At 36.1% G+C, this 26,171-nt stretch overlaps 1 protein-coding gene across 2 annotated transcripts in view; it reads left to right on the top strand.

Moving 5' to 3' along the window:
* The window catches only part of Gyf (GIGYF family protein Gyf), a 96,675-nt gene that overhangs the window by 68,736 nt on the left and 1,768 nt on the right, over positions 1–26,171 (top strand). Inside the window, exons 15-23 of one of the 2 annotated variants that reach the window (XM_069839153.1) lie at positions 4,258–4,437; positions 4,517–4,563; positions 7,527–7,797; positions 8,859–9,010; positions 11,207–11,414; positions 15,689–15,892; positions 18,957–19,116; positions 21,624–21,878; positions 24,369–24,595. In XM_069839153.1, the coding sequence (XP_069695254.1) occupies positions 4,258–4,437; positions 4,517–4,563; positions 7,527–7,797; positions 8,859–9,010; positions 11,207–11,414; positions 15,689–15,892; positions 18,957–19,116; positions 21,624–21,878; positions 24,369–24,595 (1,704 nt within the window). The remainder of the gene's footprint in view (positions 1–4,257; positions 4,438–4,516; positions 4,564–7,526; positions 7,798–8,858; positions 9,011–11,206; positions 11,415–15,688; positions 15,893–18,956; positions 19,117–21,623; positions 21,879–24,368; positions 24,596–26,171) is intronic. The other variant, XM_069839154.1, reaches the window with a different exon arrangement.

Below are 26,171 nucleotides of genomic sequence, written 5' to 3'. Positions count from 1 at the left end.
AGTAACAGGTCTGTAAGTAGCAGTGCTGCCCTTCTTTGCTAAAGTATCCGCATTCTCATTTCCCAGGATTCTACAATGGGATGGTATCCATTGGAATACAATTCTTTTATTGAGTGATATTAATTAAGAGAGCATTTTAGTTATTTCTGCTGTTTGAGATAAAGGTGTGTGTTTAGAGACGATTGCTAGAATAGCTGCTTTGGAGTCTGACAATATAACTGCATTCCTAAATTTATTGATGTGGCATAGAAGATTCCTGTTACATTCACTTATTGCAATGATTTCACCATCAAAACTTGTTGTACCGTATCCAAGTGATCTATAAAGTGAGAAGAGACAGCACGTAACACCTGCACCGGCACCTTGTTCTCTGGAGATCAAGGATCTGTCAGTGTATAAATGAAGCCAGTTTTGTGGAGGGTACCTAATATTAACTGTCTCTAAAGACAATTGTTTCAGTATTTCAGTGTTTACTTCTGATTTCAGTATTTCTTCTGTTAAATTTAGATTATATTCTATATTAATAGAGTTAAAGGGTTTGGTTTAATTTGTAAGTTTTCTTTTAAATTCAGGATATTGATTTTCTGTTTTAATTCTTGAATAATGGATATGAAACTTTTTTGAGTTTTCAATCTACAGAGAGGACTGTATGAATGCCAATTGTTTCCTGGTAATCTGATAAGTTTTTCATATTGAATCAGTGCTTTTTCTTGTATTGTCATTTTGATACTGTTAATATTAGTGAGGAATCTCATAGAATCTATTGGAGTTGTTTTGATTCCACCAGTAATGAGTCTGAGAGCTTGGTTTTGAACATATTCTATGTCGTTTATGAAAGATGAAGTAATTAACATTTCTCCGCAGTATGTCAGCACTGGCTGTATAAACATTTTGTATGTAGTGTTCAAAGTATTCCTAGAGCATCCCCATTTCTTTCCTGCTAGTCTCTTTAGAAGGGAGAATCTTTTACGAGCTTTTTCAGAAATGTATTTCAAATGGTTGCTCCATGTTAACTTACTACCGAAAATAACTCCAAGATATTTGGATTCATAAGTCCTAGGAAGGTGTTGGCCATTGTATTGGATATTGAATTCTCTTTCTTTTTTACCGTGTGAAAATATTTGGTAGTTACTTTTGCTTAAATTGAGTGTCATCAAATTTGATGTATTTCATTCATGTAGATGATTTAGAGCTTTAAGAGCAGAATTTTGAATTTTGTCTCTATGTCTGTAAGATCCGGAAGTCCACAAAACTATATCATCTGCAAATAGTGCTGTTTTCATGTTTGATTCCTCTAATTGGGAGGGTAAGTCATTTATATAAATATGTTGTTGTTTTCTAATGCCAGGCGTTTGACAATAAAGTCATTTGACCTCTTGCACTCCAATATTTTTCAAAGATATTATCATGACCAGCCAATGAAGCACAGATTTTGAGGTGTTCCGAATCAATTTCTTGGTTTGAGTTGCACAATGGGCAGTTAGGGGACTGATATATTCCAATTCTATGCAGGTGTTTGGCCAAACAATCATGGCCTGTTGCCAATCTAAATGCAGCTACAGACGATTTTCGTGGTAAATCGGGAATTAACTGTGGATTATGATGCAGAGAGTTCCATTTTTTCCCTTGAGATTGTGTTATCAAATATTTTGTTTGTTGAAGTCTAAGTATGTAGATTTAATAAATCTCTTCACACAGTAATACGTAGATTTAGTAACAGGTCTGTAAGTAGCAGTGCTGCCCTTCTTTGCTAAAGTATCCGCATTCTCATTTCCCAGGATTCTACAATGGGATGGTATCCATTGGAATACAATTCTTTTATTGAGTGATATTAATTGAGAGAGCATTTTAGTTATTTCTGCTGTTTGAGATGAAGGTGTGTGTTTAGAGACGATTGCTAGAATAGCTGCTTTGGAGTCTGACAATATAACTGCATTCCTAAATTTATTGATGTGGCATAGAAGATTCCTGAGACATTCACTTATTGCAATGATTTCACCATCAAAACTTGTTGTACCATATCCATGTGATCTATAAAGTGAGAAGAGACAGCACGTAACACCTGCACCGGCACCTTGTTCTCTGGAGATCAAGGATCCGTCAGTGTATAAATGAAGCCAGTTTTGTGGAGGGTACCTAATATTAACTGTCTCTAAAGACAATTTTTTCAGTATTTCAGTGTTTACTTCTGATTTCAGTATTTCTTCTGTTAAATTTAGATTATATTCTATATTTAATAGAGTTAAGGGAGCTGGGTGTGGTGCTTGTGCGATTAAAAAATTTCAATACAAAAGTTTAGTTCAGTATTTCTAGGCTTCTAGTGGTCAGAATGGAATAAAAATTTCCAGGCTTACACAATCAATCATTTTGAATTAAGTGGTATAAAAGACAACTAATTAGTTTCGTATCCAAGTGCAAAAGAAAGGTCCTAACTGATTACGTGTTTTCCCACGTTGCTAAGTGTATCTGATTCTTCAGGTGCACATTACTTGCTACAATCTTCTCTCATATGCCTTGTACTTTTTAAAATTATCTAGTAATGTGTATTGTAAATTCTAAAGCAAAATTTAGTTAAATATTTCATCTCTAGTGAAACAGAAAAAAATACTGAACTTTGCTTAACATTTTTTTATAATTTTGTTCAATCTATATACATTTTTTCTCGTGTTATGTGTGTGATAATCTTAAACCCGTAGGTGTAATATGTAGAACACAGGCTGCAGAAAACACTGTAAAAGTTTCATGTAAATTGATTCAGTAGTTTCAGAGAAAAATGCACTTAAGTTTGAAAAATGTCAACTTGTGGAAAACTGCATTTTAAAAAAAGAAGAATGTATGAACTACATGCACCGCCTAATTTAAAGAGATCATTTAAAAGGCTTAAGTTATATGCAGAAATACCCCCATAATATTTATATTGTTTTAAAGAACAGTTTTGTACTTTATTTTAAAACACAAAATTAAAAATCGGGTTTTTGACCTCTAATCACTACCTGGTTCCCTTAAAGGGTTTGGTTTAATTTGTAAGTTTTCTTTTAAATTCGGGATATTGATTTTCTGTTTTAATTCTTGAACAATGGATATGAAACTTTTTTGAGTTTTCAATCTACAGAGAGGACTGTATGAATACCAATTGTTTCCTGGTAATCTGATAAGTTTTTCATATTGAATCAGTGCTTTTTCTTGTATTGTCATTTTGATACTGTTAATATTAGTGAGGAATCTCATAGAATCTATTGGAGTTGTTTTGATTCCTCCAGTAATGAGTCTTAGAGCTTGGTTTTGAACATATTCTATGTCGTTTATGAAAGGTGAAGTAATTAAAACTTCTCCGCAGTATGTCAGCACTGGCTGTATAAACATTTTGTAAAAAAAAATATTATTTACAAGTTGAATCCTGATTGTCTCTAACTTAAAATGTTGTTGGAATGAATACCAATACTAACAAAATTACAGATACTTTGTTGTTGTCCCCATACACTTGCTGTATGCCATGAAGTACAGTTTTCAGTGGACAAGTTTGTTGATATTGGTTACTCATATACAGTGCACAAACCTGTACTAGGGACCCAACTTGTAAACTAACACCTTTATTTCTTTGTAACCAGATCAAGACTTCGGTTTAATCTATGATGATAAATAACACCCCCTATGGTGACTGGGGTTAAAGAATGGTCCCAACGTAGTCCATGCTTGTCATAAGAGGTGACTAAAATGGACACCCACTGCCTGGGGGTATAACTGGTTACCCTGCCTTCAGGGGATATAAATATGGAAGCAATAGGAAGGTTACCCATCAAACCACTTCACACTGGGCTAATCACCCATGTGGAGGTAAAAATGATTCAGAGATTTAAACGTAGCCTCAGACTGGACGGATCTGTACGATGACGACCGCATTGGAAAAAGAAAGTGAGATTTGGAACAGGTTTTTGAAATGCGAGTGGAAGGAAGATATGGAAGAGGAAGACCACGTATAACATGGGAGGATAGAATTGAGAGAATTGGACAGAAACGTGGGAAGGCAGTGGGAGAAATGAAGGGATTGAGTAGTAACAGACAGGAGTGGCAGAGATGGATAGACCGAGATTACCCCGACGCTTGACAGAATAAGGGATGGAAGAAGAAGAAGATGATAAATAACTTTCTGACATATTTATGTCTCCAAATACTACTTTATCTCGAAAATAAGAGAATATTTGCTTTTACTTTCTGAATCACCCTTGTATTAAGTTCTCTTTTATGTCTGTGACACAGTTGGAGTCTGTGTGGGGAGGTAACATGTCACCTGGTCCAGCGGCTGCTGCAGCTGCCGCAGCGGCATTTACAGCTCAGAATTGGCTGGGACAGATGCCCACAGCACCCCCTGGACAGCTGCCTCCCTCCTCCATGTGGGAACTGCACGGGAAAGACGTCAAGACTGAACAGCAGATCCTGGTGAGTGGTTGTGACAGTGAACGTTTGTCACTGGGAGAGAGCGGACAAGTACTGTTATATTCTTCTTTTCTTGTTGCAGGAGGAGCAGATACGGGCAGAAGAAGAAAGGAGACGGGATGAGCTAAGGTAAGATGATGAGTCAGTTGTTTGGAGTAGGTGGCAAACCTATTTTCTTTGATGATTGAACCGGTATGTAGTTCTGAAACATTGGAAATGTTAAGTTCGGGGACATGTTGCAATGCTTAATCTATTTCTAAGTGACCATGAAGCTTATTAGTTTCTTCAAGAAGTTTCAATAATATGAGATAGACATGAAACTAATTCGATAAAATTGGTTTTGTAAAACCAGGTTTTTGAAGTAGGGATGGATAAAAATAACTGGTTATTTTCATATGGTTAACTGGTTAATTCCGGTTATTTTGGCTTGCCTGTTTCACCTGATAACTGGTTATTTTCCACAATAACTGAACGACCGTTATATTTTTTAAAATATACATCGAATCATATGTTTCTTTTTATTATTTTGTACTCTATGTAATCAGCCATGTATACAAATTGTCTCATGGGCTATTCATGGATGGGGTATAGTTACTAATTTACTCACTTCATCTGCTCATAGATGGCAAAATGAAATTCGACTCTGATTCAGTGTCAGTAATAAATGCCTATCTTAATCGCTGATTTTCTCTGATTGGCTTATAATGTATATCTGGAGGTATTTCGAACTACGAGAAACTTTGATTTCACTATTTATTGGTTATAGGAGAATAGAGAGCCCATCGAAATGTACCATAATTTAAAAATTATGCAATTTGTGTTATTATTTATTTATCTTACCTATAACACTAATGTGAGTGAAGTAATTAAGTAAATGCAATTCCATAACCTCTTATTATTTTTTTGTATTCTGTTTAGGGATGTCATTGTTGATCTTCAGCATCTAATGATGTTCTTTTAATATCGTCTGGTTGGTTTACAGTTTATTGCAAATTGTTCTTTGATTTATAGTGCAAATAACTTCTCATTTTGTTTTCCTGACTAATTTGCTAACTTCATAATTTAAAAAAAAATTAATAACAGGTTATTCTTGATTAGTTAACTCCAGGTTAAATTCATTTTAAAATAACTGATAACTGGTTATTTCCCAATAACCGCCCATCCCTAGTATGAAGCCAGTTACTCCGGTATAAGAGATGCTATTCTTGTAAATCTCATTTCATTAGTAGTTCTTTTCTCTGCTCTTTATTCTCTCTAATTTTACGAGCTTTAAAGATATCAGATTATGGTTACTGCTATTATAGTCGTGTCGCTGTTATTTCCGGCATGACTCCTCCTCTTTGCTTACACCTTAGGAAGTGAAGGCTCTATAAAGTCTAGGTAGATAATAAAGTTCGCTATTTTTGTTCTTTCATTGCTGGGCTACCAGACGAGGAATCTATTTGCCGCACCGTTAAACATCATGTCGTAGCTCCTATGATAATAAATCAAACGCACTATAATTGAGCAAATAATTGAGCGGCAAATAACGTTCTCGTGTGCTTTCTGTGAACTGTAGCGAAAGAGACAAAATGGCGGGCGATTATATTACGTATTTATCGAGCCCTAGGAAGTGCATAACGTCATCAGCAGCGTCATCAGCAGCTAATGATAAGACGCACACGTTTAAATGTAGCCGACCTGCAACGTGATTGGCTGCCGGAAATAAGAGTGACGGGACTATAGGTTTATTTTTTGGTGGAATTATGTTTGATTAGTGCAACATATGAATTTTAACATCTTTGTTGAAGTGGATATCATGCTCGCCAATAGGTCCAAATTTTTTTTTATTTAAACCCATCTAAGAACGATCGATGAATAAGTACAACAAAATCCTTAGCATGACTCTTCTGAAGGAAAACAAAGCTGAGAGTTTTGTGGTAGTTATTTACAAAACATAAAGGAATCCTGTCCCTGAATGAGAACACTATACACAAAATCTATTGGCTCACATCAAAATACATCTTGGCTAATCATCTTTCTGACTTACCATTTTATTCAAAGTCAGAAATAGAATTTGACATTGCAAAAGTAGCAGAGTCCAAGGTCAAGATGGTTTTTATTGACCATATCTGAAATTAATAATTATTCTAAAGCAGGCCTGCACAAACAGCACTCAACGAGTGCGCGAGCTTCTTTGGAGCGGGAGAGCAGTGTTTACCGCTCGCTGAAATGGAGAGGAAGATACATCAGAATGACATAGATTTGCTATAGGTAGAGGAGAGGGTAACGACCACTCAGTTATCTAGTGGAGTGCAGTGTGTAGGCCTATTCTCAGTAACTGTTTCACGTTGCTTACCTACTGCTACAGTACAGTATGGAGGAATCTAAAGACGGAACATAACATTTAACGATTTACAGCTCGAACTTATTGATCTTCAATGTGACCTAAGGGCTAAAGATCGTTCGAATAATACTACTAGCCTGGTTGAGTTTTGCAAGACTAAACATTAGCAATAATATCCACGACTACACAGGCTGGCTGTGAAAATGATTGCTATGTTTGGCTCAACATTTATATTTGTGAGCAACTGTTTTTTATAATCAACTTTAATAAAGGCAAACATCGAACATCTGTAACTGATGTTTCATTACGATCAGTAGACTACTGTTCCTTTCAGCTGCCAACAGCATAAAACCTCGTTTTGATGTACTGATAAATAAAAATATAACAAAATGATATTGTACATTTAAGTAGCTATAGTATTTCTATTACTGCTGTGAAATAAATATTTCTTTATTAATTAATAATAGTCCAAGATAGTTTTGCAAACACTGAACGGGAATTCATTTCATAAGCACTCGTAATAGTACTTCCTTCTGTGTATATTTTGTACGAGATCACACCTTCTTCTAGTATCCTATACAGAGCGCAGCTAATATCTGCATTCTGCTCATAAGCTGTGAGCCGGCTCGGAGAGCGCAAACCTTGTGCAGGTCTGCTCTAAAGTTATGACACATACATGCATTGTTTCAGTGTGTACAATTGCAGTATGAGAGCATCAAATAAACAAGCATTATACTGTATGTGTGTATTATGTTAATTTTTGCAGGAAACAAGAAGAAACACAGCGTAGAACAGAGGAAGAAGAAAAGAAACGAAAGCAGTTAGAAGAGGAACTACGTAAAAAGGAAGCAGAAAAACAGAGACTGGAGGAACAGATGCAAAAGTTGGAGGAAGAGAAGAAAGAAGAAGAACGAAGACGCAAAGAGGAGGAAAGGAAACGATTGGAAGAGAAACGGCGGCTGGAGGAGAAACTCAGGCAAGAGGAGGAACAGAAACGGAAACTAGCAGAAGAAGCAGAGAGAAAACGACAACAGGAAGTAAGTATAATAAAAACTTGTTTCACTTTCGCATCTTTCTGTCACTTTTTGCAGATATATTAAATTAAACTTGAATAATGCATAGTCATTTAGTAGTTAAGGTACTGTCACACGTCGCTACTTTTGCTGCGCAACTTTTGTACTGCAGCTGCAAAAGTTGCGTGTCGTGTTCACACGTAAGCCAAAAATAGCGTGCTGCACGCTACTTTTCGTGCTGCGCAACCCGAGTGCAGCAAAAGTTGCAACTGGAGGTTGTGAGTCTGTTCACACACAAGGCGCTACTTTTGCAGCCGCAGTCATGCTGCAGGTTTCCATCTCCGTGTTGACTTCTCAATATACATTTTGTGGTCATGTTCGCATTATTAAGAAACTCATGCAAAAGCTTACTTATCTATTATTTGCTTTTCTGTCCTAACTAGAATTCAGAAATTGGCATTATTTTTACTATAAAGCTTCTAAAAACGCCTATATACTTAAATGATAACCAACAGCATATTCACGTAATCAGTGTTGGCCAACCCTCCTGTTTGAAACTACGCTACGGAAAATTAAAGAAATGAATTATATCGTCAGCAAATATGCTCAGACTGTGTTATGCATTTAATAACTGTTACAAATAATTTATTTTCATCAATCTAACATTAAAATATATCCAAACAATAAAAGTATCTTTGGCACATGTGGGTGGCAACACTGGTCGCAACCGCAGCAAAAGTTTCAACAAAGCCGATATCAAAAATGCTGCGGCTGCAACCCTAAGATCCTGTTCACACGTCGCTACTTTTAAGCTGCACACAGCATGAAAAATTAGCGGGCAGCAGGTTCGGCATCTGCTACTTTTCGGGTTGCACCGTTGTTCACACATCGCAGTACGAGAGTTGGTTAGTTTTTTGTACTGCATCGCTGCAAAAGTAGTGACGTGTGATCGTACCTTTAGGCGACTTCCATTGGGAGGACTAGGCTTTTGTTTCAGGATCATAACCGTAGACTCATTATTCGTCTATTTATTTTACTGTTTTTTGTAGTTCAGTAAATGGAGCTTCTTGTAACTTGTTTTTCAGGAAGCAAAGAGATTGGAGGAGGAAAGAGCTGCACAAAAGCGAGAAGAAGCTGCACGAAGAAAGGAAGAAGAAAGAAAACGCAAAGAAGAAGAAAAAGAAAAGAAACGGAAGCTTGAAGAAGAACGTAAACGAGAGGAAGAAGAAAAAAGAAGGTTAATCTTGTTTTTTCTTAGAAATTGTTAATGTCAAGTATCACTGGCAGGTTCCCACTTACTAAAATTTAAATTAACATGTATAGTTAATACCTATAATTGAGGATATCACATATTGTTACATATGATTGACATTAACATATCTACACATATTTAGCATGCTACAATTCGAAGTTCAAGAAATTTGGCTACTTGATAAGATTGGGGTCAGTGATGTTGACACACTTGTGAAATGTATTCCACTTCTGTTGGCATAAAAAGCAGTGTTAATAATTAATTAGTATAGAATAAAACTGGAGAAGACTGTTGTAAATGCACTTGTCAGTATGGTCATAGGATGGTTCCCAACTTAGTACTTCATTCACATAGTTTTTATGAGAAATTTAGCTGCAAAAATTCCTATGCAGGAATATATATTCTGTTGAGGATTCTAATTTCACTTTATATGATTTGTTTCTCTTTGTATATCATCAGTTAGAGAGTGGATAGACAATACAAGAAACTTGCCAGAATGACACAAACTCACATTTGACTAAACATGTTTTCCATCAGTTATGGAAAAAAATTGAATTGACGTGTTAATCCATTAGTGTCAATTCAGTTAAGAGAAATTATTAACAAATATGTATTTAACATGTTAGTTTAACAAATGATAGTAACTCGGAATATACTTACTTACTGGCTTTTAAGGAACCCGGAGGTTCATTGCCACCCTCACATAAGGCCGCCATTGGTCCCTATCCTGAGCAAGATTAATCCAGTCTCTACCATCATATCCCACCTCCCTCAAATCCATTTTAATATTATCTTCCCATCTACGTCTCGGCCTCCCCAAAGGTCTTTTTCCCCGCCGGCCTCCCAACTAACACTCTATATGCATTTCTGGATTTGCCCATACGTGCCACATGCCCTGCCCTTCTCAAACGTCTGGATTTAATGTTCCTAATTATGTCAGGTGAAGAATACAATGCATGCAGCTCTGCGTTGTGTAACTTTCTCCATTCTCCTGTAACTTCATCCCTCTTAACCACAAATATTTTCCTAAGAACCTTATTCTCAAATACCCTTAATCTCTGTTCTTCTCTCAAAGTGAGAGTCCAAGTTTCACAACCATACAGAACAACCGGTAATATAACTGTTTTATAAATTCTAACTTTCAGATTTTTTGACAGCAGACTAGATGACAAAAGCTTCTCAGCCGAATAATAACAGGCATTTCCCATATTTATTCTGCATTTAATTTCCTCCCGAGTGTCATTTATATTTGTTACTGTTGCTCCAAGATATTTGAATTTTTCCACCTCTTCGAAGGATAAATCTCCAATTTTTATATTTCCATTTCGTACAATATTCTGGTCACGAGACATAATCATATACTTTGTCTTTTCGGGATTTACTTCCAAACCGATTGCTTTACTTGCTTCAAGTAAAATTTCCGTGTTTTCCCTAACCGTTTGTGTATTTTCTCCTAACATATTCACGTCATCTGCATAGACAAGAAGCTGATGTAACCCGTTCAATTCCAAACCCTCTCTGTTATCCTGAACTTTCCTAATGGCATATTCTAGAGCAAAGTTAAAAAGTAAAGGTGATAGTGCATCTCCCTGCTTTAGCCCGCAGTGAATTGGAAAAGCATAGAAACTGACCTATACGGACTCTGCTGTATGTTTCACTGAGACACATTTCAATTAATCGAACTAGTTTCTTGGGAATACCAAATTCAATAAGAATATTATATAAAACTTCTCTCTTAACCGAGACGTATGCCTTTTTGAAATATATGAATAACTGATGTACTGTACCCTTATACTCCCATTTTTTCTCCAATATCTGTCGAATTTATTAAAAATTGTGTCCAGTTCATTGATAGGGTTGCCAATTTTGTCAGTGATTATTCTTTCTCATTGGAGAAGGCATTGAAATGTCTGAGCTTATAAGTTAGGGGGACCTAGGCTCAAATCCCACTCTGCCCTAAATTTGTAACTTGTGTTGGGCAAGCCCATGGTCCAGGTAACATAAGGATTTTCTTGTAGTACTCTGTTCCCCTATGACATCCCAACAATCCTCCATCATTCATCTAGAGTATAATGTGGACCCAACACTTGTGGTGCACTCTGGTTAGTTTCTGACGAACTAAGTGGCCTATGTTTCTGGGCATTAGCACACAAATGACTTGCTTCAATTGTACACATACAGGGTGGAGGAAGAGCAGGCACGCAAAAAACAACAGCAAGATGAGGAGGAGCGGCGACTGGAGCAGCAACGGCGCCAGACAGAGGCCCTGAGGCGGCTCCAGGAGCAGCAGCAGCAGAGGGCAAAGGCAGCGCCTTGGAGCCAACAGACACCTGGCACGTCGGGTAGCAGCCTTGCTGACATCCAGCGACAGGAGAAGGAGAAGAAGGAGGTGTGTGTGATTTGTTGCTCTATGCTGCTAACATATCATTATCTGATCTTTTTTATTTAATGAGATGTAATGTTTATTTTTTTTTTATCCAATTCCACCAAGTTGTCTTTTCGACATTTCTGGTCTTCTCTCCTGGCTGTGGCTTAATTGTAACCCACTTCTGAGGTTGGGGCACCTGGAAGATGGAGTTACATTACCCCGATGTTGTGATAGGATGATTATGATAATGTAGTGCCAGGAGAGGTCTTAAATCTAAACTTAACCTAAATTCCAGACCATGGACGAACACAGGAATAATCCCCTTTAAGGAAAAATTCCTGTGCTCTAACCGGGAATCGAACCCGGGACCTCATGAATTATAGCCAGAAGCTCTGACCACTAGACCATGAGGCTGGTCATGAGATGTAATGTATAGTGCTAGAGACTGGTTCTTAGGAAGTTTTGGGAAGAGTATTTACGGGTATACTCTATTTTATTTCAAGGAGTGCAATTCGGTGGCTCCTTTGAACGCCCACTTACAGATTTATAACTTCCTACACAAACACCGCTGACAATTCCATCCTGTCCCCTCGTCTCAACATTTCATAGTTGCCATAATCCTGGTGACCTTCGAAATGAAACAGTGAGACTGACAGGATTCTTGGAATTTGAAAAAGATGCGGTAACTCTGCCTCCACGTGGATTTGAGGGGAGCCTGCCAATTCTTCTGAACGAGGGTTATGATTGGTGGTTACTAACAAGAGAAGACAAGATTTCCGTCACAGTAAGGAAGACAATTATTTATGACAACCAATTAGTAGGGCGCAGTAGAAGGTCTGTTGGCAAAGTCCTTTCTATGAAACTGCACTCCATGAAAAAAAAATAGAGTGTACTGTTTTACAGTGATACCTCCTGACATTTATCTGGATCTTATTATATTTTAATAATATTAGGAGTACCTTGCTGGGCTCTGCTGCGTAATAATTTACAAACTAATAATATTAGTAAATTTACTTGTGATTTGTAATTTGTAGAATATTAATTCTGTTGCATAATGCTAAGAAGAAAACTCACAAATTACTAGTAAAATGCTAATATTATTAGTGAAATTTAGAAGCTCTCATTGCAAAACTGAAACTAATATTATTAGTTTTTCTATTAATTTGCATTCACCCATTATTACAGATTATTAGTGAGGTTACTTTGTAGTCAATAACAGTAAACTAAATCATGATTTAGGCCGTGTCTCAAAGCTCAAGTCCATACTACACACAGTTACTAGGAACTAGCTGACTAGTAAACTTCACTAGAGAGCTTTGGACATGTATACTTGACTCGTGGCCTTCATAGATTATTTTTCTCAAAAGTATGACATCACAGTGCAGCACTGAATTAAGAAGGCAGTGTCCTAATGCAGTTTCAGGGGCGAATGCTAGTCACGAAAGTTAGGCTTGCTCTTTTATTCATAGGGGAAGATGGGAGGATATAATTCATAATTAATAAAAATAATCAGACCCACATAAATAATTTATTTTATAATTATGAAATCATTATGAGTCATGGATCATATTCGCTTATCAGATGTAGAAGTTCGATATAATATAACAAAAATGGCCAACAAAACAGTTTATTTAGTTTTTTTTTTCGATCCTGCCAACCAGTGCACATTGTTGTATTGAGCTGCACTGAACGAGCGCACATATTCTCTATAATGTCTGTCTTCTCTTGAATAGTCCTTCGGGAAAATGGATTTAATAATAAGGTTTCAGTAACACACAATTCCGAACTCATTGCAATACTCCAAATTAATGTTTAAGAATTAATAATACATGCAGCAGCTAACACATGCATTCCGCTCATACAATTACATTGCACTCGCAAATCACAGCACATTCCCGCTGTCAATACTGCTCTGGGTAACGTTAAATAGTCGTTGGTGTAGCTCTCGGACCAGAGCTTCAAACAACACATAACAGAAGCATGTGCACCTAGGACGGACCAAGGAGGAAGGCACTTGCGCGCACATCATATTCTCGCTATTTCTACGTCTTTCCTGTAGCTCCGAGAAACGAGCAAGCTTTGCGATACTTGCGGTGTGAAACCTGCGGATGGTACAGACGTGGACAAATTATTAACAAAATTGACGATTTTTATGATAATTCTGTTTACAAAATTTGACTTTTCAATTTCGACTACCGTACAGTTGACAATTTTGCATATTTCTATCATTACAGTATACAGAAATATGCAAAAATTTCAACTGTAGTTCAAATTAAAGAGTTAAATTTTGTAAAAATATATAATAAAAATCTTCAATTTTGCTAATAATTTGTAAATTAACAAAAATGTCAACTACAGTCTAAATTGAAGAGTCTAATTTTGTAAAACTATAAAATAAAAATCTTCAGTTTTGCTAATAATTTGGAAATATCCAAAATGTCAACTGTATTCCAAATTGAAGAATCGAATTTTGTAAAAATATATAATAAAAATCTTCAGTTTTGCTAATAATTTGTAAATATGAAAAAATATCAAATGTAGTCCAAATTGAAGAGTTAAATTTTCTAAAAATGTACAATACAAATCTTCAATTTTGCTAATAATTTGGAAATACGTAAAAATGTCAACTGTAGTCTAAATTGAAGAATCATATTTTGTAAAAATATATATAAAAAAATCTTCAATTTTGCTAATAATTTGTCCACGCAAGCATAGCATGCCCTGAGAAATTGCCCCTGTGCAGTTTCATTACGGGTTAAGTGAAAAAGATCACAACCTAAAATATTACAATATTTAAAAAATGTATAGAAGGTACCAGAGTAGCAATGTCAATGTTGAAGGTTAATGTTAACATATTGTTCTGTAGTTTACTTCCAAAGCATCTTCAGATTTCATAGCTCCAATTGCTGATGAGGCATCCATGTTTGCTTAATGTACAAGTCATCAGTCAAGCAAGTATTTTTGTTCACTAGTTACTGTGGACTTGTTTCCTATAAATTATGTAGCTTTGAATCATGACTTCTGACGTCATATCCGGCTATTTAGTCAACTACCTAGTTTACTTCAGCTGTAAATATAGCTTTGGGACACGGCCTAATTATCTAGTTTTGAATCCTTTAGATGAAGACTTACCACTGCCTCCTCCTAGACAATAGAACTGCTCAAATTGATTTTCCATATTCAGTTATTTCTTTCCAACCATTAATTTTGTCATCTTTGGTTAATGTGTCGCTAAATCGGCTAAATAATATATAGATTTTTTTACATTTAATTCTGTGTAATATGCACAGTTTAAATTTTCGTTGCTCTTCTCTCTTCACCATTGCAAAAGAAAAAAATTAGACACAGCAATACTTTTTTTTTTTTTTTTTTTTTTTTTTTTTTTTTTTTTTTAATGCAGCATTTATACTCACTACCATTCAGATTATTATAGTCACATCGTGATTATCATGACACTGATATATACAGTTATAGTCCAAGAGGCCATGACACCTGATATGGTTCTCTAACAAACTTGTAATTTTTAATATTTTTCTAACGGAAATTAATAATAATAAATTAGTAAACTGATGGGTATTATGCAACAGAAATTATTAGCATTAGTAATTTGTAAATTTATTATAATAATATTAGTAAAATCATGCAACAGGGTCCTGGCTATTAAAATAATGGTTTACATACTTTTATAAATGTATCGAAGTGTCGAGCAATAACTAAAATCCAAGAAGATACACCAATCCAACTAATGAAGTACTATTGGGATGCTAGATGGAAAATGGAAGAAATCCAAAATCCAGAGCATTAGCAAACAACATAGATATATCGAAGTTAAATATTTAAGATTATGTAATGTTTTCAGATTTATGATACACATATGTTTAGCATTCTGTGTGATTAAAGAGATTAAATGCGATTTTCTCTTGCAACCTGGGAACTGCAAACAGAGAAATCATGTGTCCATCTAGTGATGAACATGCAAGATGAAAAAGAAAAAAAAAAACGGAGAGTAAGAAACTTACTATTGCGCAATATTTACACAGATAAGTGTCTGATTGACAAAATTATCGCACTATAAGATTATTATTGAAAATATAAGCGACATTGAATTTATTTAAAATTGAAATGATGAAAAAAAGTTCATTTGTTACAAGTGTAGAAAGACAGAAGGGCAAAACAAATTAGTGAATAACAGTAACGGCACTTAAAGACACATATTATGCAGCTTGACAACCACAATGTGTCTTCTTTCATAAATTCAGGCATAGAGTATGTGAATACAATTTTTCATGTTGCAGCGAGAGCTTCGGGAACAGCAACAGCAACTTCTTCTCCAGCTCCACCAGCAACAACAACAACAGCTGCAGCAACAGCAACAGATACAGGCACAGGGCAATAACAACTCTCTCCAGCTCAAGTGGGCAGAACGCAAACCTGTGCCTGCAGGCAAAGTCAAGTCCCTTGCTGAGATACAAGCTGAGGAACAGGAGCAGTTGGCTAAGGTAATTAGATCACAGTTCTACAGACTGATGAGATAGGTATGTAATTATAAATATTCCGTTGCAAAACTTTTAAACAGTCACCCATGATTTTACACTTTTTGGATGTTGTGCCAAGTTCTCGCCTTATATTCCTAGCAAATTCTCGAAACTGTAAGCACACTCACACCCTACATCTCAGGAGTGAAGTCCTGCCTGTTAGAAAGATTTACGAGGGTTGATTCCTATGCTGTACCTCTGACTCACTTACAATTGAAAAAAAAAAAAAAATCATACCTCATATTTCCACGTAGTCCTCTAATACAGCGTTTCTCAAACTATGGTCCGCGGACCACCTGTGGTGCCCTTGTGATCCTTCAAAAAAGGCAGAAGAAAAAATAAAATTCAAACGAATTGTGTATCACTCTGTAGCTGAAAATCTCAGAGTTTGGAAATGACGCATGTCAATAGCCTTTCACTTTTTCTCTCAGTACTGACATTTTATTAAATATATTACCCTATCCGTCTACTGACTTCCCACTCTACTCTCAACAACAAAAGAGGGATTTAAAGCACTATGAACGTGGTGTTTCTCGCCATCTTTTCCCTGCACATCTGGCGCCGCCCCTGTAACCCAGCCAGGAACCACTCAAATTCATAACAGAGGACCGAACCTTTTTATGTATTTATGACTTTCTTAATAGTTTTGCCTACACCCAGTCTGCACATTGAAATGGTCACGTACTGTACTTAGTACACCAATAATATAACTCTGAGGTCACAATTTGAAACTTATTTTCCTAGTAAATATGACGAATTTTCATGGGTTCGTGATCACTTTCATTGCGATATTGAAACTAACAAACTTTCATTGAGTGAATTGAACTCTCGAATGAGACCAGACTTAAAATGAAATTCCAAGCGGAAGGTATGGTTAATTTCTGGACCTCATCACAAGTGAAAAGAAAACACAGTGAACTATACAATGGTTTTTTATAGATTATAATTCAGTTTGTTTCTACGTATCTGTGTGAGAAAGGGTTTTCATCACTAACTCTAATAAAAATAAAGTAGGTTACCAAAATCGACTCGATATATGTGATGATCTCCGACTTAAGCTTACCAATATACGCCCAAATATAGAACTGTGCAGGAATCGGCAGGCTCATCACATTTCGTTAATGTGAGTGCCAACATTTATTTACCTTATTTCTTTTAGTTAATAAGTTAAAGATTATCCTAACTCTAATAATCTTGAATTATTAAAGAAACAAAAATGAATTTTCTTCTATTAACATCAGCTTAATTAGTTAATACTGATATAAAATTAATTTAATTTAATTAATTTTAATTGATTAATTCTATTTTAAAATAGAAGTATATTGATATTAAAATATACTACAAAAATGATAAATTTGCTTTCGAAGGGAACAAGAGTAAGATGGTCCTCGGAACTGTTCTGACTTAAAAACTGGTCCCCACTTCAAAGAAGTTTGAGAAACTCTGCTTTAATACACTTCTCCCAACGATGCTCCAACATTTCCACAGCTTCCTGGAAGAAGGGCTGTCCAACCTCTGCAAACCATTGGTTTACAGACTATATGACTTCATTATTGGATGAAATTTTCATTCCACACAAGTGTTCTTTGAGTTTTGGGAATAGCCTGAAGTCTCTGGGTGCCAGATCTGGTGAATAGGGTGGATGGTCCAGCAATTCAAATCCTGCTGTTGAAATTGTAGCCATTGCAACTAAGGACTTGTGACTTGGAGCATAGTCTTGGTGAAAAAGAATCTTTCAACTCACCATAACATTTCTCTTTGATAGCATCCAGCAATTTTTCAATTAAATTTGCATATTAAAGGTCTGTTATATTGATATAAATTTTAATGGTACCATATTTAATAGGACCAGACAGTGCATGGCCTATGTGGATGATATTGTGGTCATGAGTAGATCTCTTGGAGTGCTAAATGAAATAGTAACCCAAATTCAAATAGAAGCAGAGCACATGGGGTTAAAAATTAATAAAGAGAAAACTAAATATATGAGAAACATAAGACCAAGTGGCGTTTTTAATAAAGATATTATAATAAATGGACAGAAATATGAGGAAGCAGATTCTTTTAAATATTTAGGAGTTCTAATTACCCAAGAAAACACTGCAGATGCGGATATGAGGCAAAAAATTGCTGGGGGAAATAGATGCTTGAGAGCCCTTAACAAAACTTTGAGAGCGAGATGCATAAGTAAAAAAGTAAAACTTACATTAATAAAACAGTCGTAAGACCAATTGTGCTTTATGGCAGTGAAACTTGGACTCTGTCGAAGAAAATGGAACAACAACTGATGACATGGGAAAGGAAAATTCTAAGGAAAATCTATGGTCCTAAATATGAGAATGGGCACTGGAGAATTAGATATAATACAGAACTGAAAACTCAATATAAATCTCCAGATATTGTTGCTGAAATCAAAGTCCGTAGGTTGGAATGGTTAGGACATGTAATCAGAATGAATGATCAGAGAATACCAAAAAAGATTCTAAACACAAAACCAGAAGGCAGGCGCAATATTGGCAGACAGAAACTAAGATGGTTGGATGGAGTGGAGGACGATTTAAAGACTAGGCGTGAGAAGATGGAGGCAGAAGGCTCTGGTTGGACAGGAATGGACCAAGATCCTAAGGGAGGCCAAGGCTAGACTATAAGGACCGTAGTGCCAAAGAAGAAGAAAGGTCTGTTATTGTGACTTCTTTCTGCAAATAGTCTCAAAATAACACCTTGGGCTTCCAAAAAACAGAGAGCAAAACCTTGCCTGCTGATGGTTGCACCTTGAATTTTTTAGGAGATGGTAAACCCTTACGTTTCCCCTCAATACTTTGAATCTTGGTTTCAGGGTCGTAGTGGTGAACCCATGTCCATAGTCACATACATATCGTTAAAGAAATTTTTTTTTGTTTGCTTTAAAATTAGTTAAATGTTGCTTGAAGAGCTAAGTTTGATTTTTCCTCACATATTATGTATTACCAACAGGGTGAATCCTTCACAAATTGCAATTGATTTTGCAAGTGTATCATTTTGATTTCAGCAGCAAGAAAGGGAACGAGCTGAACGTGCACAACAGCAGAAGGAGGTGTCTCTGCCTCCTTCGGCTGGTATTTGGGGAACTGCTTCACAGTCCTTATCCTGGACATCTAGTGGTGCTGGTACAACCACAGTTTGGGGTAGCACAGCTCCTGCAACCACAGGTATGCATTGTTAAATAATGAAAATAGATGGTTTTTTTAAATGACATTAAGTTTAACTCTAGGTTCGTTCCAACAACAGTCAGGAACCGTCTGTAACCATCGTGAGCATGCGCAGTACAGAAAAAGCGTTCCAACACAATCCGAACCAGTCCTGAACTGGAAACATGTACTGCAGTCGGGCGTTCCAACAAGCTTTTGACACGGGTTCGGAATGATCAGAAATAGTCCGTGGATTGAGGCATGTACGGAAGAGTATGCGAGACGCGCATGCGCATAAGCTCACCAACATCTCCTGGATACTGAAGAAAGACATGATCGACTGTTCACACCAATAAGGTTAAGATGAAAAGTGCCAGTGCAGACGAATAATAAAACTAGAGATTTAATTTAAATTTTCGCCAAAAAGAAAGGGAATGGAAATTATTTGGGTATTGAAATAGTTAATTACAATTTCGACATGCAGCTTTAAGTATAATAAATAACGTACATATATTAAAAATTAAAAAAAAAAAAGAACTATTTTTAGATGAGAGTCCCCCAGTACACGACATTGAATTAGCGGAATTCTTGCCTTCCACATTTTTTGTCATCTTTTTATAGAAAATGATCGAAATTCTATTTTCTGCAATTAGAATTAGCTGCAAAACGATAATAATAAGCATCCCGTTCTTAGCAAAGATGATCACAGTTATAGCATCTCTGGATTTAGTACATAACGATTCGCGAAAGCGTTCCAATAGCATCCAGTCCAGTTTCAATCCCATAGCAGATGCTCAACTAGGCATGCACATAAGATGATACAGGAACCATACATGAACTGATCCATGAACCGCTTGTTGGAACGAACCTACTGTCTACCAAGCCATAGGGTGTACACATGAAGGATACTGCATGTTGAAGCATGTAAACCTTTCAGTTCATTCTTCTTGCTGTAGACACAGCTGTTTATAAAGACAAATGCAATAAAGCTTCATTTTCACATATACGTTTTTATGGAGATCTGAAAAAAAAAACAGTAAAAATAAGAAAAACATAATTGAAATGACATTTAAAGCATCATTACATTAAATAATAACTTATAATTATTTTACAAAAACGTTAGTTATTTTGGATTGCTTGCTTTTATTTGCTCCTAAGAAATAAATCATTACTTGTACATAAATTCCAATGAGAAAGATTTTTATGATGGAAACATTTCACTTGCTCAGGACATACTGTATTAATTACTCTGCTTTTGTCATGCAGTAACACATTATCCTGTACTTGAAAGATTTGGGGGGGGGGGGGGGAAGGATTTATCACTAACATAACATAACTGAAATTTTTTTTTTTTTCGTTGCATATTCAGTACCCTCCAAGTTAGAAATAGGCTTATTGCAGGTTTTATCATAAATTTCTTTCACTGCTAAGAATTCTTTTGCTCAGTCCAATGTTGAAATTGAGAACATATACAGGGAAGAAAACTGGCAGGAAGAAGATTAGCATTCATATTATTCTTATCTGACTGGGGAGCGGAACTGACCTTGTGCAATATCTCATAAATTGTGAGATGTGCGCAGACGCGAAAGTATTGATTTTTTCCGAGAAACAAATGTCATTGACCTTGATATAATCTAGAGAGTAAAATAAATATTAATCTTGATATAACCTTGGAATTGATTTAGACATTGAAAAACGAGATGACAAATTGAATTTATTTGAATATTATTTACAATTAACGCTAATTATTATAGTAACAGAACATAACCTTCTGCGACAGTATTGGATTTCCAGCCTCCATGACGTTTCGCTAGTTGTCTTTCGATTGCATATCCGAGAATAATCAATACTTGTGCTTCCATATTGCTACAATGATGTTTTCTGATTGGTGGAACACCTGAACTTTAATGAATAGGTGTACTTTAATGAGGTCCATTAAAGGGCTGCTACCAGGTGTATAATTACTACATATCAGCATGGTTGAGCATAAAAAGCATTGCAAAATTCTGTTATCTCTCTTTCCCCTCACCGCAAACTGTGACGTTGCACGAGGAAGAGATATAGTAAAGGAACTATAACTACTTGGAATAATTGCATCATAAGATTAACTTGCTTCCTGATACTTAAATATTGGTCAACTTATTATTATTATTATTATTATTATTATTATTATTATTATTATTATTATTATTATTATTGTTATTGATGTCCCTTCATCGTCGTCCCCCTCCCATCAGCAGAATTTCTTAAGCAAGTTCTATCATATGCATGTATATTTTAGTAATCTTTTTCATTATATTGATGTTAATAGTTGATAAAATAGGGTTAATAGTTGATAAAATAGGGTTAATAGTTGATAAAATAGTGAACGAGTGTTATGGAAAAATGGGAAGTACCCTAGAAACCTGCTCCAGCACTTCATTTCACCAAAATACCACTTGGATTTGTCAGAATTTTCAATCCAGATCTCCAGCATGAAAAGTCGTTGGTGTAGCTATATAATGAAATGTGATAAATTGTGTACAAAGGTGTAGTTGGCTTCTGGGACGAAGTGGTGCCTAGTACAGTGAAACCTGCTGGGAAGGCAACTGGGAAAGCCAAGCCTGGGACAGCGAGCACTTCAGCTGGAAACAACTCTTCAGGGAAAACTGGGAGCAGTAAGACTCGCAGCAAGAAAGAGGAGGCCCTAGTGATGAAACTGTTCGAGCAGAATGTGCCTCGTGGTGATGAGTTCACACAGTGGTGCAACAAGGCCCTGAGCGGGCTCCAGTCTTCTGTGGACAGTGAGTATGCTTGTCACCTAATTTGTTCGAGTTATTTATTCCTTTTGTGAAAACTGCTGAACAGAACTGAAGACTAAATGCAGGAAATGTGTTGTTGTTGTTGTTATCTAATGCCGGGTTTTGGCAACGAAGCCATTAGCGTTCTTGCTCTCCAATATTTCTCTGTGGTAGATCCATCAGGTAGAACTTCACAGGTTTGTAGATTATCTTCAGTCATTTCTTCTTCTTCGTTGCATAGAGGGCAGTTTGGTTTTGTGTAAATTCCTATTTTATTCAAGTGTTTGGCCAAATAATCGTGTTCTGTAAGCAGTCTGAATTTTGCTACTGCAGATTTACGTGGGATTTCTGGAATAATTTGTTTTTTTTTTTTTTTTTTTTTTTTTATTTATTATTAAAATGCTCTGTTTTTTATCTTTGCCTTTGGTACATAGTGCTTGGTTTTGCTTGATTTTATATATATTTTTAATTAGTCTTTTGATGGATGTAAAAGGTAGGCTTGTATTTGTATTCTGAATTAAATTGGAATCTTTTTTTTTTTGGCAAGAAAGTCAGCAGTTTCATTTCCAGCAATTCCGCAATGTGCAGGTATCCATTGCAGTTGAATTCTTTTCTGTAGTTTTTGAAGTTTGTTGGATCATTTTGTGACATTCTTTAATTTGGATTGACATTTTATATGAATTTATTGCATATAATGCTGCTTTAGAATCAGAGAGAATGACAGCATTTTGAAATTCATCTATTCTGTACAGTAGGTGTTGGAGTGAGATATGAATAGCCATTATTTCCGCATCAAAATTTGTTGTATGATGTCCTGCTGGTTGATAAAATGAGAATAACGCACACGTAATTCCTGATCCTGAGTTGTTATCGATAGCAGACCCATCTGTGTAGATATGTAACCATTCTTCTGGTGGGTATCTATTGTTCTATCTATTAATGCTAATGCTTTTAGTACAGGTTTGGAAGTTTCAGATTTTGTAACTGATTCTTCTAAATCTATTTGAATGTTAATAGGTTCGAAGGTTAGAGGAAATATTAGTAAGTAAAATCCCTCGTACCCGGCACCCAAATAACCAGCAATACCAAAACAACGGCACTTTTGGCTAGGCCAAAAAAAGATAATAGTCGTTCATGCGAAAGAAAAGTCGGACGAAGATGTGAGTTGTTTTCATGGATTGCACATGCCGCATATTTTGCTTATTCTTTACATTTTTCATGCGTGAAATAGACTGAAAAACCCATTATGTCCCTGGAGTAGATCTGGTAGCGTCAGTAAGCTGTTAGTTGGGCCTTGCAAACAATGCGCAGAGACGATATCTTTAAATTTACCACTTGAACTTGGCCTTTTCGAAGGGTGTTGAATGAGTCTAAATAGGAAAGTGTGAAATTCTCTGTTCCTACAGCACATAAAAGTTTCATTCGAGTGATAATATATAGGCTATAAACAAGCAGACATTAGAGATATGTTAAAGAGGTTCAAATCATCAAGCTCTTCACATTACATGGCTGCCATTTAAAATTGTCATAAGGTTACAAAAACTTTTAGTATTTTTTATGCTATTATGTATTACAATAATAAACATTGTACGTATTTTAAAACTTTATTTTTAAATATTTATATGAAAATTACTAAATTTCAACATGGAAAAAATGTTTGTGCAGTACAGTATGTCTTTACATAACCTATAAACATATTTTCCAGTTATCCGCCACTGGCTTTGTCGGATATGAGAAATTCTACTGTAGTGCACTTGACGTGATAGTAAGCAGAAAAACTGTGTCCAGATGTCTCACTACTTCAGGACTGATGTCGAGAATCATCTAACTTGAACCTTGTGCTTATGAATGACGAGTCCACTTTCCAGCTTTTTTCCTTAGTCTAGGAGTGGATACATTATGGGTATCAGGGGAGGTAAATGAAGAGAAGGAATTAGAGATACAAATGAAGAGTACAAGGGAAAAATAATCAGTCACAATTCTCTTTAGGGTGATGCCATCATCTGATTCAGTACATTACTGCAAAATTTATTGCTGTTCCTAATTAAAATTTTAATCATTTGCTAGAATTAAAAATGTTTAATTTAATAAAAGAATGTGAGAAAATTAATCGAAGTTTGAATTTCATACACACGACCTTTAATCCAACCTTCATTTGTGCATAAAAATATACTCTTTACAGTCTCTTGAGTGCAATTTGAGTATACAGTATGTTCCTAAAATTTTCCAGACGCATTTTTAGGTAGATGTTCTAAACTTTTAGTCACCACTGTATTTGTGTATATTCATTTCAATGGATTGAGATTTAATCTGAGTCACTTGGCTGATGATTAGGTGAATGATTAAATGAACTGTTAGATGTTTAGTCATTTAATGAAATCAGTTTTGTTTCCACTTTTGATTAAATTGGTTGAGTGAACTGAGTGGTTTGTTCTTAATACAGTATATTTAACAGGCTCTATGACTTGACTTGACTTGACTTGTGTGTTTCAGTACCCACGTTTGTAGGCTTCCTGCGTGATATCGAATCGCCATATGAGGTGAAGGACTATGTGCGGCTGTATCTTGGGGAGGGAAAGGAAGCTCAGGAATTCGCAAGGCAATTCTTGGAGAGGCGATCTAAGTGGAAGAGTGCACAGCGGGCAGTGCCTCTAGAGGACGACATGTGCATACCTGCACCTGCTGTCAACCCCCTTAATACAGACTTCCAGGAAGTCAAGGTACTGCCATCGTACGAATATGCACATGCACGCACACACATTCCTCTCCCTCTCTCTCTCTCTCTCCCCCCTCCCTCCCCGTCCCCATCCCCTCCCCCTCCCCATCCCTCTCCTTGCTCTCCCCCACCCTTCCTCTCTCCCCTATACCCTCTCTCTCTTTCTCTCCCTCCTTCTCTCTCTTCTCTCCACTCCCCCTGTCCCCCTCTCTCACAAAAAGGGAAAAGCATATCACTCATGAAAACCTCGTAAATCCAAGTAAATATGTTGGGACCGGACCCTCATCTTATGGAAAAGAATTTACCGGGCCGCGGTCTCTCAGAGGTTGAGTACCATTGATCTACGATCAAGAGAATTCTGTGGTGACAAGGGTAAGAGGGAAAACACATTCTGTTTTTCTTTTGAAGCACTCAAGCTCATAAAATACGAAGTTGTGTTCTCCCCTTCCCTGGTCCATATCTTTTCTTTTTCTTTCCTTGCTTGCATTCCAGAAAGTTGTATGTATATGTATCTAATGCTGAAGAGTTAACAGTGAAGCTTTTCCAGTAAAAGAACTGAAACATGGCAACAGCGGTTTTACGAGGAAATTCAGGAATTTGATTAGAGTTCTCCAAAAGTTCCTTAAGTTTACAATTTTCATTCATCAACCTATTATAATTTTCGTTCATTTTCTTCTTTATTATTCGTTTTATTAATTCATAAGGGAATGCAGTTGTTTTTTGTTTCATTTTGGAGCTTTTTTAGTTAACATATCAGCTTTTTCATTTTCTTCTATATTACAATGTGCTGGAATCCATTGCGTAACTAATTTTTCCGAAGTTCTTAAATTTGTTCAGTCATAGAATGTATTTCTTTGCTTTTCTTCATTTTGGGGTAAGTGGTGGATGCTATTGCCTGAATTGCAGCTTTAGAATCTGATAATATGACAATATTTTTGCAGTAGTATAACCAAAAGAATATACATCTTGATTACACAACTTTTAACTTCGGAATATGTATTATATGTCTTTCTCGTGTTAAATTCTATCGTACCTGGTTAACATGTTTCGGCCTGTTATGGGTCTTCTTCAGAACTGGCTGTTGCTGGTCTTGGCGCCTTTTGTTTTGTTTCCTGTGGGAGTGTGTTTGTGTAGTGTAATGTGGAGTCAAAGAGAGAGTGTGTTCTGAAATTGAGTTGTGTATTGAGAATTTCATTTGGATATGTTTTTGTGTGTCTATATATTTCATATTGTTCTAGTGTGTTTAGTTTCTAGCTTTTTGGTTAGATGTGTAGAATTTCCATGTCTGTGTTGATGTCTCTGTAGGTGTGGTTCATACTGAAATGTAACACCTGCAACAACTTCTACATAGGACAAAAAGGGAGATCATTTCAAACACGTTACAAAGAACACATCACAGCCATAACAAAATTACAAAACACATCCACATATGCAGAACACGTCACAAATGCTAACCACACCTACAGAGACAACAACACAGACATGGAAATTCTACACATCCAATCGAAAAGCCAGAAACTAAACACTCTAGAACAATACGAAATATACAGACACACAAAAACACATCCAAATGAAATTCT

This window comes from Periplaneta americana, chromosome 11, assembly GCF_040183065.1.
Source record: "Periplaneta americana isolate PAMFEO1 chromosome 11, P.americana_PAMFEO1_priV1, whole genome shotgun sequence".
Classification (NCBI taxonomy): Eukaryota; Metazoa; Arthropoda; class Insecta; order Blattodea; family Blattidae; genus Periplaneta; species Periplaneta americana.
The sequence above is the reverse complement of the archived record's forward strand: the minus strand, read 5'-3'. Positions and strand labels throughout refer to the sequence as shown.